Genomic DNA, 22,324 nt, shown 5'->3' with positions numbered 1-22,324 from the left:
ACAATCATAGGCCATCATAGTTTGTTGCTCCATTAAATGCCATCAATGTTTTTAGAAAATCGGTTTTGTAACGGGAGTTAGCGAGTTAGATATATCTCACTTGATATATCTGTGAGATGTAAAGACCAGCCTCTAAACCAGGGGTCCCAAACTCTAGTCATTGCGGTTCCTGCAACTTTTAGATTCATCTCTGTTTCAACACACCTGAATCCAGTATGAGCTCAATATACCCGGTTGATTTTCAAGTTTCAGGACACTGGATTAGGGATCCTAATCTCAAGGATTACAGCTTGAGAGCAGTGGTTTAAACTCCAGTTGCACCGGAAAAGTATATTTCAGAATTACTTTCAGTTCTGCAAAACACTGTCTGCAACTTCCCCAAGTCCTTCTCGTTTGGCTTTGTCTCACTTAAATATCTCAGATCATGAAACACATTTTAAAATTAGACAAAGATAACCTCTGTAACATGATGAAATCTCAGAAATTACATACATATGCATACTGACTAAAACAGTGCACAAGGCCTTCTAAAGCAGTAAAGCAAAGTGCAACATTTTCAGGAAAATCATCTCATTCACAGCTGGGTCAGGAATGCACATTGGATCAGTTGTTAACCCTCTTGCCTTGCTGCAAGAAGGTCCTTGGTTCAAGTCCCAGCCTCAGATCTTCCTCCATGGACTTTGCATGTTCTCCCTGTGGATGCATGGGTTTTCTCAGGGTACTCCGACTTCCTCCTAGAGTTCAAAAACATGGAGATTAAGTTAATTGGTCTCTTTCTACTAGGAATGTATGTGTGTATACATGGTTGTCTTGATCCGGAATAACGGACAGTGTTTCTCACCCATGCATGAAGTTGTTGCAGAGCTCCTTCAGTGACAGACTGCTGCATCCTAGGTGCGCAAAGGAGGTTATCACAAAGCCTTCCTCCCTGCTGCTGGTAGTTGTTGTTTATAACTATCACTCCTCCCAACAGACTCAAACTCAATATGTCCCTGCTTTTACTTGCACTGATGAAATCCCTGCTATGAGTTGCAAATTTTTTCATCGCTTGTAAATAGAATAGAAAAGAAAAAAAAAAACACTTTATTGTCCGTCTTATCTGGTGACAGAAGTTCTTATTTTACAAGGGCTCTGTCAACAGCAGTCCTGCATAATTAACAAACATGGTAAAAAAAAAACACAAATAAAAAGCACATACAACCACATAAAATATTTTTTGCAGCCTTTATGTGATGGATCTGCACAAAATAGTCTAAGCTGTTAAAGTGAAATAAGAAAGAAAATTCAGAAAATTTGCGTGTTTATGTGTATTTACCCCTTTACTATAAAGCCCCTAAACAATTCAGGTGCAGCCAATCACCTTCAAAAGCCCCATAATTAGTGAAATGAACTCCACCTGTGTCACATGACCTGTCAGCATAAACACAGCTTCTCTGAAAGGCCCCAGAGGCTGCAGCAGCACTAAGCAAGGGGCATCACACCATGAAGACCAAGGAGCGCTCCAGACAAGTCAGGGTGGGGTTATAAAAAAAACCCACATCTTTGATGTTCCACAGAGCGCCATCAAATCCTCACCATCAAGAGCAAGCACGTGGTACCACAACAAACCTGCCTAGAGTGGACCCCCACCAGTACTCACAGACCGGGCCAGGAGGATGGACGAAGTGTTAAAAATAAGAAGGCACATTCTAAGTTTGCCAAAAGGCACCTAGACGACTCCCCAAATGTATGAAGGAAGGTGTTCCGGTCAGATGTGATTACAATTGAACGTTTTGGCCTCCAAGGAAGACGCCATGTTAGTTTTGATATTCTCACATTTGTGTGTATCTGCATGCTTCCATTTGTCTGATTTTGCTACTCACCTGAATTTTACCCCGCTGAGAAACAATAAAGGTTTTTTTCTATTATAATACCAGTGGAGACATGCAAAAATTACCTACGCAATTTTGAAAAACATTTGTTGGCAATGACCAATAAATAACATTTATTGGTTATTGCACCAACATTTGGTTGGTGCAACAACTAATAAAGACTTTGCCAATCTTTACTGAAAAGGGTATGAATAATTTCGGACGTCTGTAAAACAGGGTTTTACTGCTTTAAAAAAGACCTAAGGATGCACACTGGGTAAAATGTACCACATGGTTGCACAATATTTTATTTTATTATATGTATTGATACATAAACAGCAGAAATCGGAGGCAGTACGTGAAACTATGGAGGAGGGGTTCCAGACCAAATCACTATTGTCCAGATAATTCAGTCTTTCTGGAAATACATGAGCCATTCATTTTCTGTCTTATCATCCATCAGGGAAAGCAGGCATTGCTGTGGCTGTTGGGGATGTATGGGGAGCGGGTTTCCAGCGCCCCCTACACATTAGAAGTATATATTGATGGAGTGAGAAGTGAAACCTCCCTGGAAATGAAAATGGAGCTGCTGACATCCACCATGAGACTGTTTCTGTGTCGTCCCGCCGAGACTCAGGACATGCTGGGGAGACTGCTGCACTACTGTATAGGTGCGTGTCTTTGAGTAGACGAGTGAGGGAGTGATGCAAAGATGATTGGTAACAAACACAGTTCTGTTTTCCAGAGGAGGAGGGAGACATGTGTGTGCGAGGACAGGCTCTTCTCTATTACCGCCTGTTGCATTGTGGGATCGAAGAGACACGAAACGTTCTCCAGGGCCAGAGATCGGACCCCTCTATGGGTGTTTTGATTGGCCGCCCGGCAGAGCCCATTAGCCAGTGGGTGAGCAGCTTTAACACTTTGGAGCCACTGAAGTATTGTTCAGTGGAGACAGAGCCAGCCAGCAGGGGGAGCCCAGAACACCTAGCCTCTGTTCTTAAACCAAACACGGACCTTCCCGATAATCTGGATTGTGGACAACTTCAGATGGTTCATTCAGGTGAGCAATAACACTTACATTTTTGTTACTCATTTTGCAATGTATTCTGGTATTTCGAAAAACACGTTAAATTCATGTAAATAAGATGAAATGGAGATTTTGTGGAACGCCCTGGAAAGTCCTGAAACATTTTTTAAGTGTGTATGTGATGCTTTTGATGTGCTCCCAATCAGAGAAGCTTGTATGCTACGGCTCAATGTTGTGAATTCATGGTTTTCTGCTGTGTCATGACAGGGTACGTTTCGGTTCCCTTAAAGGTATAGTGGACGATCTTCCTTTCGCTTCGAGTTCCTGGGCGATCATCTTATCGATTGATTGTCCCACATGCCAATCATTGTAACATGTTCACGTAACGCCAATGTGCGTGCTTGTGCCTTGCTAGTTTCCTACTGCTGCGCATGCACACTTCTAGTGTCTATATATCCAGTTAGCTTCGGTTTAAGCCATTCATTGTAGCTCTGCTGCACTCACAGTATACTTTGAAAATGGCTAAGGACTTCCAGGTTGCCATAACGTGAGATGGCAGCCTAAACCAGAGTTCTCGCCAGATGACATCAAATTACACCCCACAAATAATAATAACCGAAATTTAATCTAATATACAAAAGGGGATAAGTGGGGAAGACAATAAAGTAAGACGACAAACACGAGGAATCTGAAATAAAACAGGAGACGACTCTGACTGAAATGGAAGACAATTCCACTTGTGAAGATAAGCTAACAGCTGACGCTATAGGAGAAAAGCTAACAGCTAATACCATATCACTGCATGACGAGCTAGCTTGCATAGCTAAAGAAATAAGAGAAATGAAGCAAGAGGTGAAGATGTAACTTGCTACATTCAAAGATGAGGTCAAGAATGACTTCAAGCAGGAATTCAATGATTTCAGAGAGAAAATTGAACTCAAGTTTGAAGAAAATACGAAGGAGCTACAAGAACAAGGAAAGACAATAGACGAAGTGCAATCAAAAATAGATGAGCTTGTGGACAGGATCATATAAACAAAACAAGCTCGTCTGATGGTTCTTAAAGAACAACAGAAAAGCAAGGAAAAACTGACGTTTTGATGGGAACGGAAGCAGGGGACATCAACACAGGGTGGAGCAGCCCAGAAGGCAAAAGATAAACTTCAAGAGTTTCGGAGAGAAGAGGCAAGATAAACAGCGGGAAAAAGCCGTGCACATTCAGTATTGACAGGGTGGTAGGACACAACGTTCATATTTGTTGGAGAGTGATTAATAATATTCAACCTCAGAGGTGTTAGCACTGGGTTGGATACCTCTATTACTGCCCACATGCCAGGGTTTAATTGGCTAAATTGGGGTACATGTTTTAACTTTCTTTAACTTGAATAGACATATACATAAAGCTGCAGCTTAACTTCTCTCTAAACTTTGTCTTCCTAAAACAACCGACGAGGCGAGATAAATGTAAATTAATGTTGGACTTTGGTAGAAGGGAAGAGAGACTTATTTTGGATTCGTTATGTACCTCTACTAAGGGGCCCTTCTTCGTTAGGAGGCTTTACCCCTTTCCTACCAACAGGACACTGGGATCGAGGGAAGATCCCTGGACTGACTGGGTAAATGTTTGTACACGTTCTTATATTGTTATAGTTCATAATGTTCCGAATTTGTTAAGTGTAAGGGTCACAACAAGGCGCAGAAATGAGGGCTCTTACAGCAAGAACCTTATCTATGAAAAAATGCATAAAGTCAATACACATTTTGGAACATACTTCCAGGCAGACAGGTTTTGGAGTAGATTCCACAATACTCTGGGACGCTATTAAAGCAGTAATAAGGGGGAAGTTAATATCATTAGCCTCATTTAGAAAAAAACTAAAATTTAAGGGATATCAAGAAAAGATGACAGAACTTGACATAAAACAACATAAAAGAAAAAGAGAGGCAGACATACTGGGAAAGATCAAAGAGGTTAAGAAGAAAATTGATGATATAACATCAGAGGAGATGGAAAAGTAAATCAGATTTTTAAAACAAACATATTACGAGGGTGGGCCTAAAACAATTAAATATTTACCTATCAAACAAGGAGTGAGACAAAAGAAGTTCAAGATTTATTTACAATGGAAGCAAACCAAGAATTAGGTACTCAACACTTCAAATACCCAACAACAAAGAAGGCTTGGCATTACCAAATCTTCAATATTATTACTATGCTGCTCAACTGAAACATTTACTAAACTGGTGTACCACAGACTATTACGAAATGGAAGGAAATTAAACACTAGCAGGAGCCATGTACTAGCAATGATTCCCAACAGAAGGATGTACAGTGAAAATAGAAGACAGTTGGATCAATTGACTAAGACCTGGTTCAAATTAGTTAAGAAATATAAATTAGTTGGCCGATGTATGACACAAACTTTAAACCAGGAAATATGAACCCAAAATTTAAAGACTGGTCAATGAAAGCATTGAAAACAGACAGATTTATATGGCGGGGGGACTCAAATATTTTCAGAATCTACAAAAAGAGTTTGATTTAGAAAATTGCATCTTCTATATTTACAAATTCGACATTATTATCATAAAGAAATTAGACCAAAGATAACAGAGGAAATGAATACAATGAGTCCTCTATCAGGGACTAATGGCCAACAGGAACATTTCAACGCTATACATAAAATAAAGATGGGAAAAAGAATTAAGGGTGGTAATAACTGACAGCATTTGGTATGACATATGTGAAACACAACATAACACAACTAGCTCTAAAATATGGAAAACCTTTTGTTGGAAAAATATACTCAGATTTTTTATTACACCAAAACTAATATTCACTATCCAGTATCCATGCTGTGGAATGTGTGGAATTCAAGATGTGGACCATGCTCATGTGTTTTGGCAATGCGCGAAGCTAACAAGCTGTTGGAAAGATATTATAAGGCATTTATCTACTGAATAAATAGCCCGTTACTATGCCCAAACTGATCAATTGTTATCTACCATTAACTTATCATGAGAGGCAGTTACTTGTACAGACTGTAACTGCTCTGATATTGGACATAGAACCAATATAACTGGATTATATCCTGACGTAATTAAAGCACTAATGGGAGCTAGCCTGCCTTTTAATAAAAGTAATGTAAAGAATAAAAATAGATCAGGCTGGAACACATATGTGTCTAAATTCCACAGAGTAGCCCACGAAGCTACTACTTCTTGGGCTCTAGCAGGTAAACCTAGGCAGGGCCCTATATTTGAACATAAAAAGTTGTCTAATGCAAAATACGAATATGCACTACGCTTCATTAGACAGAATGAGCAAACCATGAGGGCTGATTCTTTGGCAAAAAAGCTTATAGATAAGGATACAAAAACCTTTAGAAAAGAGGTTAAAACTATCAATAATAGTAAATCCTCTCTCCCTTGCACTGTCAATGGTGTTTCTGGGGCGCATATGATTGTAGACTTTGGCAACACCACTACAGCAAGTTATTTACCTGTGTACAGAGTGAACCCTTCCAGGCTGACAAGGTTAGTACTGTAGAAACTATCAAAACACACAAGGTCTAACAAGCAATAAAAGAACTGTCTGTAAATAAATCTATAGCAATGGATCTTATTGCAGCTGAACATCTCAAATTTGCGAGTCCAAGGGTAGTCCCTCTTCTTGCCTTGTGTTTCACTGGTTTTATTATGCATGGTTTTATTCCTAAAACCTTGATGAATGTTCTTCTACTTCCTGTGATTAAAAACAAAGCTGGTAAAATTGGCAGCTCTGATAACTACAGACCTATAGCCCTAACCAATACACTGACTAAAGTCTTTGAACTAATTCTTTTGCCAAAATTTGCAAGGATAGTTATGTATACAGACAATCAATTTAGGTTCAAGTCCAAACATGGCACTGATATGTGTATATGTCTGTCCTATTGGTATGCTAATCAAACTTTGCAGGTCAAATGGGACAACTGTGTGTCTGCATCCTTTCATGTCGGCAATGGAGTCAGACAAGGAAGTATTTTATCTCCTATTTTGTTTAATTTTTATATGAATGACCTGTCTAAGCAGCTAAACCTGTGTAGAACTGGCTGCATGGTTGGTGATACTATTATTAATCATTTAATGTATTCTAATGACCCAGTAGTTTTTAGTCCAAGTTCAGCTAGTCTTCAGAAGCTGCTTAATGTCTGTTCAGCATATGGTGAACTACTTGATGTCAAATTCAACCCATCAAAAAGTATCATCTTGATTTGTCGCACTAAGGAGGACAAAAATAGAGTATTTCCAAATTTCAAACTGTCTGGGACTTTATTGAATGTCTCAATTGAAGTAAAATATCTTGGCCATGTGCTGACAGACCGTCTGTCTGATGATGAGGACATTTACCGGGAGGTTCGAATGTTATATGCTCAGGCAAATATCCTTGTCCGTAAGTTTGGATTCTGTTCTGATGAAGTGGAAACTATTTGAAGATTGAAGGTGACCTAATTAAGACTTTTGTTAAACAAACCCAGATGGACCAGTTCCAGTGAACTGTTTGTATCTGCTCGCGTCAGCATGAGTCTAATAATATAAATATAGTGCAGTAAAATACTCATCTGTACTCTGGAGATATTGGTATGATTGCCTTCTGAATGGCTAGGAGTCGGGTTTATTGTACTTTTTATTCTTTTTTCGTTTTTTTGTTTTCCCTGTTATGTAATTTGGACTTTGAGTCTGTAATAAATCTTTCTATGTAGGATAAGAAGCCTGGCTCCGTCACTGGGGCTTAGCGCTGCCCCCATCAGTGCAGCACGGTACTTCCTGCCTTACTCAGCAAACTTTAATTGCGCGTTTATGGACAATTACAAAGGTTAAATATGTCACAGACATGCAATATATATTTCAGAGAGGCCATGGAACATCCTGTGTAGTATTTGTGTATTCTAACATGCATATTGGCGGTATAAATAGAAACAGCAATGAGCATGCACCGACTGCCTGTTACAGTCGGTGTGTGCAGCACGCCACCATCAGAGAGGAGGCACAGCTCCTCCCTGCCTCTCCTCGGCCTTCTCCCATGTATTTGAACAGGCATTGCATAAATTCAGCTTTTTTGATCATAAAAATGTTGAAATCATACTGAAAATAGATTAAAAATTTAATAGTTAGTAGGCAAACTGATTTTATTTGATCAGTGTTGGCATGTGACCACACGTCACTGCCGCAAATGGCCTCTGAGCCGCACTTTGATATAAGAACAGCATTGGAAATATTACTTAGCTTTCCTGCTGTGACTGGACATTTACTCTCAGGCAGAGGCCAGCTCATGTTGCTGTGGGACAGAGCACTAGGTGTTTTTATGATAGTGATCAGCTGGCTTAGCCAGGCTGGCCGACTTTGTTTGTATTCCAAAGAGAATGTAGATCCTCACTTTGACTTTGACAAATTATATGCAGGCCGGCAAACATTTTCAAAGTCAACATGGCATAAAACAGAGTACCTCTGTTGTCCTCAGTTCAGCTTTCCTGTTATAGATGGACTCTCGCACAGTTTTTCTGTCGCAGCCTGAAAGAACCACAGGCAGGTCTCAACATTTCAGAGGACATACAGTAGCTTCCTTTCTAGTAGCTTGTCGCATCTCATGTTTCATCTGGCTTGATTTTTAAACACTGCACTGATGGTATGAATCGCTAGCTTTGAGTCTTCTTCAAACAGTAACGCCGTCAAAGAACGTTGTTGTCAGCACAACCTGGAAGCCCTTTATGTATCGATTGTCTCATAACAGACAGAAGCTAAAAGTTCAAAAACGTAAAATGGGAAAGTTTTTTACCCACTCTGCTAAAATATTGCTTTAGTTCATTGAGGTTTGCAGTGAATTAAGGCTGAGTTTTGAGTGGCCCATCGCTACACCTTGTGTTTATTTTTTTCATTCTCAGCCGTTCTGTTGTAGATTCCTCTCCTTTATGAATCATTGTCAGCTGCACCATGGAGTTAAAGCTAAACTTTAACTGTCAAGCAAATGGCCTCGCCTTTGACCAAATAAAACAACGACTTTGGTATGCAAAGGAGTTCATGGTTGACTCAGTAACGATACGTCGGGCTGGTCCTGTAGCCCTAAAACACGGCCAAACCCACCGCCACGCTTCTGCATTGGTGCAGGGTTTTTTGCAGATGTCTGCTTTGGCCAAATATCTCCCTTCTAACCAAAGGGCTTCGTTTCAGAGTTCATGTGGCTTGTTCAGACAAAACTTTACAGATCAATAACTGCAAGAGGAAAAATGTGGTTATTATAGGAATTAATGTAGTTATACGGTACAGTAATACTTTGTTCAGTATTTATAAATCATATTGTGTTTTCAATCACAGTTTTGCCGCATTGAATGGCTGGTTTTTGTAAAGAGTTGACCTGCCAATACAGAGGTCAGCAAATGACAATTACAAGAACTAACAGGACTGTCACAAAGGCCCAAAAGCTTTAAGAATTAAGGATATTTCTGACATATTTATGAGTGGTTATTAATTATTTAGCTTTGTCCCACAGGGAATGTCAAACTGAATATGTGTGTGGGGTGGGGCTTTCACTACTACTTTTCTGGCAGCTATCTTGGTGCAGTAAGGATTATTTGCTGTAAACAGCAGTCCTGTTGTCCTCAGCATAACTCTATGCTAAAATGTCCAAATTCAGCCGGCGTCCTGACTGATAGAATCTGACTCGTATGAATGAAGTGGAGCAACTTTGCTGTAATGTACTCAGACTTCCTGTTTGTACCTAGTTGTTTAAAAGTATCAGCCTGAATTAACGGCTCCTAAAATACTTGTCATTAACTTTTAGGATGTTCAAAAGAAAGCGCTAGGTTCATGAAGCAGTAGAATAACAATTTTGGCAAATTTTCCCCATATGTAATTTATGAAGTGCTGAAGTATCAACGATTCAGTTCAAAACATACAGCAAACATGCTGATGTTAGCTTAGACATTGTCATCAAAAATAAAATGAAACCCCCTAGCTCTGTTCTTCCTGATTGGGAGAGACAGCTTCTGCTCTCTATGAAGTGGGCGGAGCTCAGCTTGGGTTGCTAGGTGAAGGTCAGTGCCGACCAATAGTGACGTAATGAGCAGGAAGGAGGTCTTTGAAATGACTCATTTTCCCGACATCAACAAAACATTCACTTATTGCCATAAAAACTGCTGGATGTATTTTTAGCACTTGGATTGTTTCTAGAAGCAGTAGAGACCCAAACGGAAGTAGAAAAACCAGCAAAAAGAGAATTTTCCATAATAGATCCCCTTTAAAGTTTTTTAATAGGTCTTAGGTTTCTTACACACATATAACACTGCCTCATTAATAAAATGCTCTCATAACACTGAATTGTTCTTTATTGAATGTATTTACAGCTAAAAACACAGCCAACCAATCAGCTTTCGTGTTACTGGTTAGTAATACATATCTCCATGTATGTTTTGATATAGCTTCTTGTGTTTCTGTGCTTCCTCTGACTTCATTGTTAACACCTCACTCACAGTGAAAATGATTGCTGCTTCTCTAATTTGTTGTTTCTTTAAAATCAGGTGTTAGTGGCCAGATTCCTCTGCTTTGTACTAAAATATTGAGTAAATCTAAGAAAACTGTTACCTATTATTGGACCTGTTATTTTGGAGTTGGATTTTGGTTTAATTTCTGTTGATTTTGTGGGAATTCTTGTCCAACAAACCATAAAGTTTTGAATCCCCTGTTTCAGAACAGTTTTCTTTGTTAACAGGATGTGTCTTAGCCAACACAACCCCTCACATGTTTCTGAAGCATTCCCAGATTTTAAACCTAAAACAATCAAACAATTTTAGCTTAAAAATTATGTTTTCTCTGCATTATTTTTGGATTAAATGCCTATGTATCTACAGAGAGTTGGTCTGTGAAAATCCTGGTTTGCGTATTAAAATCTTTGATTATGGCACAGTAAATATTCATGCTCAGGGTATTTTCTTTAGTGCCTCATTGATACTGGAACAAATGCATTGGGGGGGGCCACAGTGGCTCAGGAGCTATGCAGTTTGTCATGCAATTGGTGGGTTGCCGGTTTGATCCCCCGCTCCAACCGTCTCAGTCGTTGTGACACTTCACCCACATTGCCTCCTGGCGGTGGTCAGAGGGCCCGGTGGCGATGTATAGCAGCCTCGCCTGCGTGAGCCTGCCCCAGGGCAGCTGTGGCCACTAGCCTAGCTCACCACCGTCAGGGTGTGAATGTGTGAATGACTGATTGTAGTGTAAAGCGCTTTGGGGTTGTCGAAATAGTTAAAGTGCTATAAATGCACAAGCCATTTTATCAAAAGTAAAGGATTGATTTCAGTGAGTAGATTGCTTTTCCTACAGTTCCCATGTAGGGAACTGGATTAAACATGTTCCAGACATTCTGTCCTGTTTGTAAAGCGTAGGACTAATCCTGTTAAAACCGAAAAAAACACAGCCTGCATGTGATCTTCATCATGAAGGAATTCTACCTTTTAGTGCTTATTGTGGTACCCTACAGTCTGGTTTTATGTCTCAAAAGGCACAACAGCACTAGTATATCTGCAGGTGACGATCAAGGTTATTTCATATTAAATTGCCATTTCTCCTGAGGTACATTGTTCTCTGCAGTTTGCCCAAATGTGCTTAAGGATGAGTCCAGTCTAATAAGCTGAATGATCTATAATGGAATGAACAAAACTATAGCTTAGTACTTGTAGAATGTTATTTTTCTCCATCGGTGTGTAGCTGCTAGCATGTATCATACAGTATCACAAGACTACATTTCTTGGTCTGGGCTCAGGTGCTTACTGTTTACTTTCTGCTAATCTAATGTGACGGGATGTCAGGCTGCACAAACACAAGACCTCTGAGATCAGATTTCATAAAGTTTACCATCAGAAGAGGATTGTGCTTGAGTTAATGCCCTCTCCAGCCTTGCTTCTTGTTCTGCTTGTGCTGAGCAGCCTGACTGTTTTCCTCCATCTATCCTCTGCAGGCTCAGACAGTGCCGGTGACCGTTTGAACTGCTCGGCTGGCCTCATGTCTCCCGGCGCTGAGCCTTGCGTCACTTTGTCTCTTTCTCCGGCGGTCAGCCCAGAGGAGTTTGAGCGCCTGTGGATGCAACGACATGCTTTACATTCAGGACAAGGTAATGAAAACAAAGCGTTACAGTGAGCAGCGTCTACACGATTACATTATTCAGGATAATTTGGGCCTTCTACGGCAACCTTTAGAATAGGATGGGAACATTTTATCAGCACAGTTTATGAGTTAAAGTCTTTAGCTTCTCTATTTAAATACAGCAACATTTTCTACCGTTACCACTTTAACATTTATGCTGTTACAGTCGTGTTATTTTTCTGCTATACATCTGAATATTTTATTCAGCAGCTGACATCTATAGTTTCTCAGGCATTGCTTTTTTTTTGGACATTGGACAAATTGCACATTTTCTTACATTATTTCGTAGATATACTGCTGTTCTTTTTCTTTTTGCACTGAGTATGTCACTTTTACAAGATGCTGATGACTATTTGCATAGTTTTAGCTCCTCAGGGAGTGTCTGTCCAGTACCTTCAGGCAAATTGCACAGTTTTTTAAATCAATCTGTGAATCTCTTTTCTTTTTAACTACAACATCTCATTATTATCTGAATATCCCGCATTATCTTTAATAACTGCACAGTATGTTTTTGCATCTGATGTCTTTCTGTTTTACAGCTTATCCTTAAATTTAGCTTTCTCATATTGTGTTTTTGCATTTCTGAGTTTTTTTTTTGTTTTGTTTTGTTAGGAATGCTCATTCTTCATTTATCCATGAGTATTTTGATATGTTTCTCTGTGATGTGTGCATTCAGTCCCAAATTTAATTTAATTATGGCTGCATAGCGACAATACAGATTATTGATTCTTGAAGATTCCAGTTGCTCTTTAGATTATATGTAATTTTAGACTGACTAAGAGTCACAAACAAACAATGTTTTGGTTAGGCAAATAGGCTTTTAATATGTCTAGAACTTTATCAGAGCTGAAACAATGGACTTTACAAACTCAGAGTTTGTACTTTAGGCCTCTAAATTCCTGAAAAGGTTCCTACAGTGGAAATGTGAAGGCGGCAGCGTAAGTAGAACGTCCTGCATTATCTGCTGCATTGCAGATAATGCCACTTTAAGGCAAGGCAACTCGATTAAAATAGCACATTTCAGTAACAGGACAATTCAAAGTGCTTTACATGAATAGAACATAAACACAAGTACATTACAGGGGCATATTAAAAGCAGGTAGGTAAAAGTTGGACTACAATCTTGAACTAATGATCTTTCAGTTCATAGTTAAATAGAACAGTCAAGGGCAACTCTAAACAAATAGGTTTTTAACCTTGATTTAAAGGTACTTAGGGTTTCAGCTCTTTTATAGTGTTCTGGGAGTTTGTTCCAGATAAGTGGAGCATAAGAACTAAATGCTGCTTCTCTATGTTTGGTTCTGAGTATGCAGAGTAGGCTGGAGCCAGAAGACCTTAGTGGTCTGGATGGTTGATATGCTGATAACAAGTCTGTGATGTATTTAGGTGCTATGCCATTCAGTGATTCATAGACTAACAGAAGTATTTTAAAGTCTACTTTCTGATACACGGAGTCAGTGTAAAGACTTTAGAACTGGGGTGATGTGCTCTACTTCTTAGTTTTAAGATCTATCATTAAGTAGTTTAATGTCTGGGGAAAGATCTGTTGAAAGCTAAAGCAGTGGCGGTTGTTGCTCGTCTGCAGTCTGTGGTTAAATGGTTGCTTCCTTAGTAACCTGTGCTGCTGCATTTTGCTCTGTCAGCAGAAAAAAACCCATTGCTTTATCAATGGCTTACAAAGCTTTATACTTTGATAAAGTGTAATATTGTCCATCCATCCATCCATCCATCCATCCATCCATCCATCCATCCATCCATCATGGATGAATGAATGGATGGATGGACAATACTACACGTTATGAAAGTATAAAGCTTTCATAACTTGTAGTATGAAAGTGTAGTGTAGTACGACACAGGATCCAGTGTCGGGTGCCTCACCACCCGACACTGGATGGTGTTATGGGAGCATAACACCATCCAGTGTTATGCTCCCATAACACTGGATGGTGTGTTCCACTGATCTGGAACACACCATCCATCCATCCATCACACCATGGATGGATGGATGGTGTGATCCATCCATCCATCCATCCATCCATCCATCCATCCATCCATCCATCCATCCATCCATCCATCCATCCATCCATCCATCCATCCATTCATCCATCCATCCATCCATCCATCCATTCTCTTCCGCTTATCCGGGGTCGGGTCGCGGGGGTAGCAGCTTCAGTAGGGAGGCCCAGACGTCCCTCTCCCCAGCCACTTGGGCCAGCTCCTCCGGGTAAACCCCACGGCGTTCCCAGGCCAGCCGGGAGACATAGTCCCTCCAGCGTGTCCTGGGTCTTCCCCTGGGCCTCCTCCCAGTGGGTCGTGCCTGGAACACCACACCAGGGAGGCATCCAGGAGGCATCCTAACCAGATGCCCGAGCCACCTCAACTGGCTCCTCTCGACGTGGAGGAGCAGCGGCTCTACTCTGAGTCCTCCCCGGATGACTGAGCTCCTCACCCTATCTCTAAGGGAGAGCCCAGACACACTACGGAGAAAACTAATTTCGGCCGCTTGTATCCGGGATCTCGTTCTTTCGGTCACGACCCAAAGCTCGTGACCATAGATGAGGGTAGGAACGTAGATCGACCGGTAAATCGAAAGCTTCGCCTTTTGGCTCAGCTCTCTCTTCACCACAACGGATCGGTACAGCGCCCGCTTCACAGCAGACGCTGCACCAATCTGCCTGTCAATCTCCCGCTCCATCTTCTCCTCATTCTTGAACCCCAAGATACTTGAACTCCTCCACTAGGGGCAGTACATCCTCCCCAACCCGGAGAAGGCACTCTACCCTCAAGACCATGGCCTCAGATTTGGAGGCACTGATTTTCATCCCGGCCGCTTCGCACTCGGCTGCGAACCGCTCCAGTGAGAGCTGTAGATCACGCCCTGATGAAGCCAATAGGACCACGTCATCCGTGAATAGCAGAGACGATATCCTAAGGCCACCAAAATGGATCCCCTCAACACCATGGCTGCACCTAGAAATTCTGTCCATAAAAGTTATGAGCAGAATTAGTGACAAAGGGCAACCTTGGCGGAGTCCAACTCTCACTGGAAACAAGTCCAATTTACTGCTGGCAATGCGGACCAGACTCTGACACCAGTTGTACAGAGACCTGACAGCCCTTATTAAAGGGCCTGGTACTCCTTACTCACGGAGTACCCCCCACAGGACCCCCCGGGGGACACGGTCGAATGCCTTTTCCAGGTCCACAAAACACATGTAGACTGGTTGGGCAAACTCCCATGCCCCCTCCAGAATCCTGCTGAGGGTGTAGAGCTGATCCAGTGTTCCACGGCCAGGACAAAAACCACACTGCTATTCCTGAATCCGAGATTCGACTACCCGACATGTAATATTGTATAATGTAAATTTATTTTCAGTTCATCAAATCTGGATTTTCCCTTGCTATCCAAGCTCATGGCATCATTAACAAAGTCTTAGTGGGTGCAGCTTCCTGTTTGTCATATAACCTGCTCAGCGAACTGTGCTCCAGCAGCTGTCGGCGTGAGCTGTAAACAGTGCTCCTAAAACACTAGTCATTAACTTTTAGGATGTTTAAAAAAAAAAAAACGCTAGGTTCATGAAGCAGTAGAATAACAATTTTGGCAAATTTTCCCCATATGTAATTTATGAAGTGCTGAAGTATCAACGATTCAGTTCAAAACATACAGCAAACATGCTGATGTTAGCCTAGACATTGTCATCCAAAATAAAATGAAACCTCCAGCTCTGTTCTTCCTGATTGGGAGAAACAGCTCCTGTTCTCTATGAAGTGGGCGGAGCTCAGCTTGGGTTGCTAGGTGAAGGTCAGTGCCGATCAATAGTGACGTAATGAGCAGGAAGGAGGTCTTTGAAATGACTCATTTTCCCGACATCAACAAAACATTCACTTATTGCCATAAAAACTGCTGGATGTATTTTTAGCACTTGGATTGATTCTAGAAGCAGTAGAGACCCAAACGGAAGTAGAAAAACCAGCAAAAAGAGAATTTTCCATAATAAATCCCTTTTAAAAATTTTTATAGGTCTTAGGTTTCTTACGCACATATAACACTGCCTCGTCAATAAAATGCTCCCATAACACTGAATTGTTCTTTATTAAATGTATTTACAGCTAAAAACACAGCCAGCCAGTCAGCTTTCGTATTACTGGTTAGTAGTAGTGAATATTAAACATCAGATCTCTGTCAGGAAGGAAAATCCCTTTTAATTAATGAATTCATTACTGACAATAATCTTGATGTTATGTTTTTAACAGAAACATGGTTACATGAATTTAATGAAGCACATATTCTGTTGGAGTCGACTCCTCCAAACTACAATTTTCTTTGTAAGAGCAGACAGCAAAGGAAAGGTGGAGGAGTGACAACTCTGATTCACTAAAGTGTAAAAAGGTGTTTTTGGGAAAATACGACTGTTTAGAACATTTGGCTCTCCAGGTAAAGAGCCCGGTGTGAACTATGTTTCTGAATGTTTACAGGCCACAAACCACTGATCAGGCCCGAAATCTGGGTGTAGTGATGGACTCAGACCTGAACCTCCAAAAGCGGCAGTGACGTGTGGTCACATGCCAACACTGATCAAATAAAATCAGTTTGCCTACTAACTATTAAATTTTTTTAATCTATTTTCAGTATGATTTCAACATTTTTATGATCAAAAAAGCTGAATTTATGCAATGCCTGTTCAAATACATGGGAGAAGGCAGACAATTACAAGGTCAACTTTTTATCATCTGAAGAACATTTCCAGGATTAAAGGACTGATGTCTCAGCAGGATCTGAAAAAACGAATCCATACATTTATATTTAGTAGAATTGATTACTGCAACGGTGTTTTCACAGGTCTGCCTAAAAAGTGGATCAGACAGCTGCAGCTGATCCAGAACGCTGCTGCCCGCGTCCTCACTAAGACTAAGAAAGTAGAGAACATCACCCCAGTTCTAAAGTCCTTCCACTGGCTCCCTGTATCTCAGAGAATAGACTTTAAAATACTTCTGTTAGTCTATAAATCCCTGAATAGCTTAGCGCCCAAATACATCACAGACTTTTTATCAGTTTATCATCCCTCCAGACCATTAAGGTCGTCTGGCTCCAGCCTGCTCTGCAGAACCAGAACCAAACACGGAGAAGCAGCATTTAGTTCCTATGCTCCACTGATCTGGAACAAACATCCAGAAAACTGTAAAACTGCAGAAAGCCTGAGATCCTTTAAATCAAGATTAAAAACACATTTGTTTAGAATTGCCTTTGGCTGTTCTAGTTAAACTGTTTTACTGAAACATAATTAGTTCAACTTTGTAGTCCAACTGTTTTTAATGTTTGCTTTTAGTTTCTATTCTCCCATGTTTTTTTCTACATTTTATTCCTACTTGCTTTTATTCTGTTTTATTTTCCTATAGTTTAATCATGTAAAGCACTTTGCATTGTCTTTGTACTGAAATGTGCTATATAAATAAATTTGCCTTGCCTTGCCTTGCCTTGCCTTGCCTTGCCTTGCCTTGCCTTGCCTTACTTGTGACCTTAGGTTTAAGGTTAGGTTCAGAGTGAGGGCATAGAAAGTTGTAGAAAACAAATGGAAGTCAATAGAGGGTCCACACAGTGATGTACATTCAAACGTGCGTGCGTGTGTGTGTTTCTGTCTGTTGGGATATAGATCTTATATTTCATTCATAATGCTCTTAAAAAGTCAAATTTTTCAATTTGAGTTGGTGACTCCTACAGAAACCCTGACGCTGATGGATGCCATTTAGCCTATTTCATGTTGTCAGACATGTTTGACAACATGTCAACCATCATTACACACGTGATGTTTCTCTTTGACAAACATCATAGGTGCTATGGGAAAATGGGTCCAGTGCCATGCACATAGTGCTGATAAATGTTTAACAGTCATTTATAGTGAGAAATATGTGAACACAGATAAGGAAAAAGATATTCTTTTTTGTGTGTTAAGCCAAGCCCATGCAGTAACCACAAAGGAACACTGCTACTTATGCCATTAGCATTGTGAGCAAGGCTTAATAAAATTACAGCCAATTACACGGAACAGGCTGATCACTGTTGTCATGATGCACTGCAGGCTATAATGCTGGATGTAATGTAGTGTTGTGTGAATTAGTGTTTTTCAACAGTGCAGCAATATAAAATTTCTTTACTCTGCAAGAAAACCTTTGTTTGATTTAGATCTGTATTGCCATAATGCTTCTTGGCAATACATCTTATACGATAGGGAGGCCGATTTATTGATGCCTCACTTGTAATGAAATTGCATTTGTTGAGTATGTGGGTTGTTTGCATGAAAAACTACTTGTCAAATCCACCGTAGTCAGGACAGGCGGTAGGCCGTTACATCCACTCCACTCCCTGATCCTACAGGTAGTCTCGGATTCGGCCCGCTGCGTGCGTGTGGAGGGGAGGGGGTGAGGGGTAAATAATTATGGGACAAGATTATGGGAGTGCCACTGGCTGCAGGGTCTCATCTGGACGTCTCTCTGCATTGAGATTATTATGACAAGCCTTGTTTTTTTCTAGTGAGGGAGATGCTGCCCCAAACAATCACACTAACTCTACCAAATGCTTGTTGGCTTTGAAGACACGTCTTTCTTTGGCAGAACGTACATAATCTATTCTGCTGCTCAACCCACAAATGCATTTTCTTACAAATGTGGCACCATTTAGGGGAAGTAAACATGCTTTCCAACGACATAAGATTATCACCATCAAGCATTGCTAGAAATAAAGAACAAAAATCAGCCAACCACAAATTTTCTTAGTGAAGATTTTATTTTCTCACAAAATGTTAGGTGGCCTGTTTGAATATCCTTCTGATATTAAGGCATTTTTCAGTCATAAACCTTTTGTAAGTAAATAAATTCATACACTCTGAGAATAATGCTCAAAGTCTGTTTGCTGTTTAAAAAGGTGTGGTTGGTATTTCTTCAGACATTGTCATATTTGTTTTTTTAGTTATTTTTTAGTTTTTTCATTTGGCTAAACACAGCGCATATAGTTAGAAAAAAAACAGAAGTAATTAGAATGAAACTTATAAACAGAATAAGTGGCTTTTAGACTGGTTCTGAATGAAGGCTTTATCTGGCAGCCGCCCTCCCCACTTCCCTCCTGTGTATGCAATAGTGGACGGTACCGGCTTACTTTCTCCACTAGTTAAGACCAAAATTATTTATTACTCTGATCGCTCTTCCTGCTGCTCTGTTAACAGGAACTGCAACAGGAATTGCTGATGACCACAAGCTGTTAAAGAACCTGAAACAGCTCCGTAGAAGGCGGGTTCTAGACTGAGCTCTGGATGGACAGAGCTGTGAACGGATCATCCGCAGCCCAGATGGGCTTTGTTATTTTTATGCATGAGAAATGCCATGTGTTGCGTGTGAAGTCAGTGAAATGTGTGTGTCACATGGCCTATGCGTGAGAGTTGAGAGCTATACTAATTAGCTAGTACGGGACTGACTGCGAAAGGATAACAAGAAATCAGAAGTAGGTTTGGCCACAGAGTCAAGGGGTGTGAACAAAAGACAAACACAAAGGAATTATGGTTAAGAGTCGTATATTGATTGTTTTCAAGGTATACATATAATTTGCACATATGTTTATGAGCTATATAATAATCAATATAATAATAATTTATATGGATATAAGTATATATATTTAAATTAGACATATATGACATATATATATATATATATATATATATATATATATATATATATATATATATATATATATATATATATATATATATATATATATATACACACTAGAAATAACAGATATAGTTTCAGGAAACAACTAAAAATATTTATCCTAACAGGAAACTTCAAAAAAAACAAAACAAAGAATAAAACTGCAGTTTTTCTCTCATAGTTCTGTTAAAGTTCTTTTTTTTTTTCTTTTTGAATTACAGTTCAGTTTATTCAGGTTTTCAGTTCATGTTGTCCAGTGGAAAACCAATCCATGTGATCCAGGTTGGAACAACAGACATTGTCCTACCACAATGGAGCGGTGGTGGGTTTCTAGCAGCTCACCATCCAATGGACAAATAATGACATGAGCACATGATGGAAGAGTACTCAAAAGAAAACCTGACCTATGAGTAGATGATTAGAAGGTATGATTGGAGAATGTTCACCAGGTTATGGGTTGTAATTGAGTTGCAAAAGGCTAGGATAATAATAAAGGCAAAGATAGAGTTAAATGTGCAGTGGTTTAATATTCAGGCGGTTTGTTCAAAACAAACAATCAGACGCCGCAGAGAGGAGCAGAGAGGAGCAGCGTGGGCTGTAGCAGCCATGGAGCAGGAAGTGGTGTCAAGGGGCTGCCATTTTAAAGGGACAGGGCTCGCCACAATAAGAGCACAACAGGAAGTGGGGCTCTATATGACGTGGGTTACTTAGAGCACACATTTCCACACAACATCTGCAGAAGAAGCCGAAAGCTTTAATAGGCATTTACTACAGAAATAAATCAAGCTTGATCCCCAAAGTGAGGAAAAGACTTGTGGAGTCCACCTTCCTCCCGGTCCTGGACTACGGAGATATTCTGTATCTGAACCCAGCCTTTTGAGCCCTCCACTGCGCTTTATTTGTGTGTAGATGTTTTTATATGAAATGTTTCTCGTGCCTCTTGGCCAGGTCCCGCCTCAAAAAAGAGATTTCATCTCAAGGGACTTCCTGGTAAAATAAAGTTCATAAATAAAAATAAATAAGAAAATTAGCTGACGCAACAACTAGATAGCGCTCCACAACACCGACTTCAATTTGATGAGAAACATTTTTTTTATATATATCGAGAGGTTTCTTGGCAGAGATCTTGTCACACCACTACTCTGTAACAGTTTAGAGATCAGTTCTTGAGCACCATGCCTTTTACTCTAACTTGATTATGATTTGTAGCTATTCTGCTCAGATGACTTCTCTATGAAGGTGCTACCGTTTAAGAGACTTTTCATTTTGTTGTAACAGAGCCAGCTGATGAGGATGACAACTGCCTGTGGACAGAAGAAACCATCAGGTGCACGGCCGTACCCCACTGCTCCCCACAGAATCTTCACGCCGCCATGCAGCTCGTCAACATCCAGACAATCGCCTTCTCGCCGTCACACTCCCTCCCATGGAAAGTCTTCCTTTACACGCATACGTTGCGAGCAGACACCTCTAGCAGCACACTGATACTGGGGGAGCTGCTGTACACCGGAGAGGCGCATCAACAATGCTCAGCTGACAGAGAGGTGGAGGTAGAGGTAAAGGAACAGATGGACGCAACGGCCGATGGAGAAAAGGAAATAAAAGTGACTCTGCTGCAGCAGCCGCGAGACGTTAGCACCCTGAGGGCGTTTCTGTCCGTCCTGACCACAGTAATTCACACGCTTTCCTCTGAGATGGCTTAGATTCTTTTAACCTAAACTATTTGACTTTCTGTCTCTTTGATTGTGATTAAACGCACATTGTGAAGACAAATGTAATTCGGTGCCTTGGAAATAGATGCCTTGACTTTGACGGAAGAACACGCAGCACAAAAGCTGTTCACATATTAAAAACTATATTAAAAATCAGCCGAGAATCATGAGTCTCCTGTGTTCGCTCTTTTTTTTTTTTATATCCTCAAAGCACCCTAAGATAAAGCAGAATAAAGAAGCGTATCATTTAGTTTATGTCTGGCCTGATAATGAGGGACCAACAAAGAAGAGTTTTCAGTTGTGGCTGGAATCTGGAGTCACAGATTGTAGCGCTGTTACCCGACAGACACTGACTGGGTGGTGTTGCGCTTTGAACAGTCTGTTGTTTCATGACAGAACCACAAATGGGCTTAAATCAGAAGCAACCGGATCTTCACTCGGTTTTTCTGAAAACATTTCGACACCTAACCAGGATCCTTTGTCAGTCCTGGTGGCTCCGTTATGACCGCAGCAACTAAACATGAACAAACTGTTGTCTGCCAGCGTGTTGAAGACATCTTTTTGAGGACAGTCAAATAGCTGTTTTCAAATGAGGATGTCATTAATGAAGTGTAGAAAAGTCATCCAAACCAAACTGACCCAATGTGAAAATATAGTCGCCCCTTCTTGTTAAATCATGACTTGACTGTGATTAACTCTATTTGGGAAAGCTGACTGAAATTTCACTAGCCAAACCCAAGTCAGATCACTATGGACAATGGGTGATGCAGAAGAGCACCAGCAAATCCATCTCTGAATGGCTTTGGAGCGTTCTTGTCAAAGTCTGAAGACACTGTAGATCCAACTGCTGTGTTATTACCTTA

The 22,324-nt window shown here is 40.5% G+C and overlaps 1 protein-coding gene across 1 annotated transcript in view; it reads left to right on the top strand.

Annotated features, from left to right (window-relative positions):
- Positions 1 to 21,631, top strand: part of ap4b1 (adaptor related protein complex 4 subunit beta 1) — a 46,185-nt gene extending 24,554 nt beyond the window's left edge. Inside the window, exons 11-14 of the mRNA XM_036144778.1 lie at positions 2,314 to 2,521; positions 2,596 to 2,910; positions 11,867 to 12,019; positions 21,028 to 21,631. Of these exons, the coding sequence (XP_036000671.1) occupies positions 2,314 to 2,521; positions 2,596 to 2,910; positions 11,867 to 12,019; positions 21,028 to 21,452 (1,101 nt within the window). The 3' untranslated portion in view covers positions 21,453 to 21,631. The remainder of the gene's footprint in view (positions 1 to 2,313; positions 2,522 to 2,595; positions 2,911 to 11,866; positions 12,020 to 21,027) is intronic.
- The last annotated feature ends 693 nt before the right edge of the window (positions 21,632 to 22,324 follow it).

Source organism: Fundulus heteroclitus, chromosome 1, assembly GCF_011125445.2.
Source record: "Fundulus heteroclitus isolate FHET01 chromosome 1, MU-UCD_Fhet_4.1, whole genome shotgun sequence".
NCBI lineage: Eukaryota > Metazoa > Chordata > Actinopteri > Cyprinodontiformes > Fundulidae > Fundulus > Fundulus heteroclitus.
The sequence above is the reverse complement of the archived record's forward strand: the minus strand, read 5'-3'. Positions and strand labels throughout refer to the sequence as shown.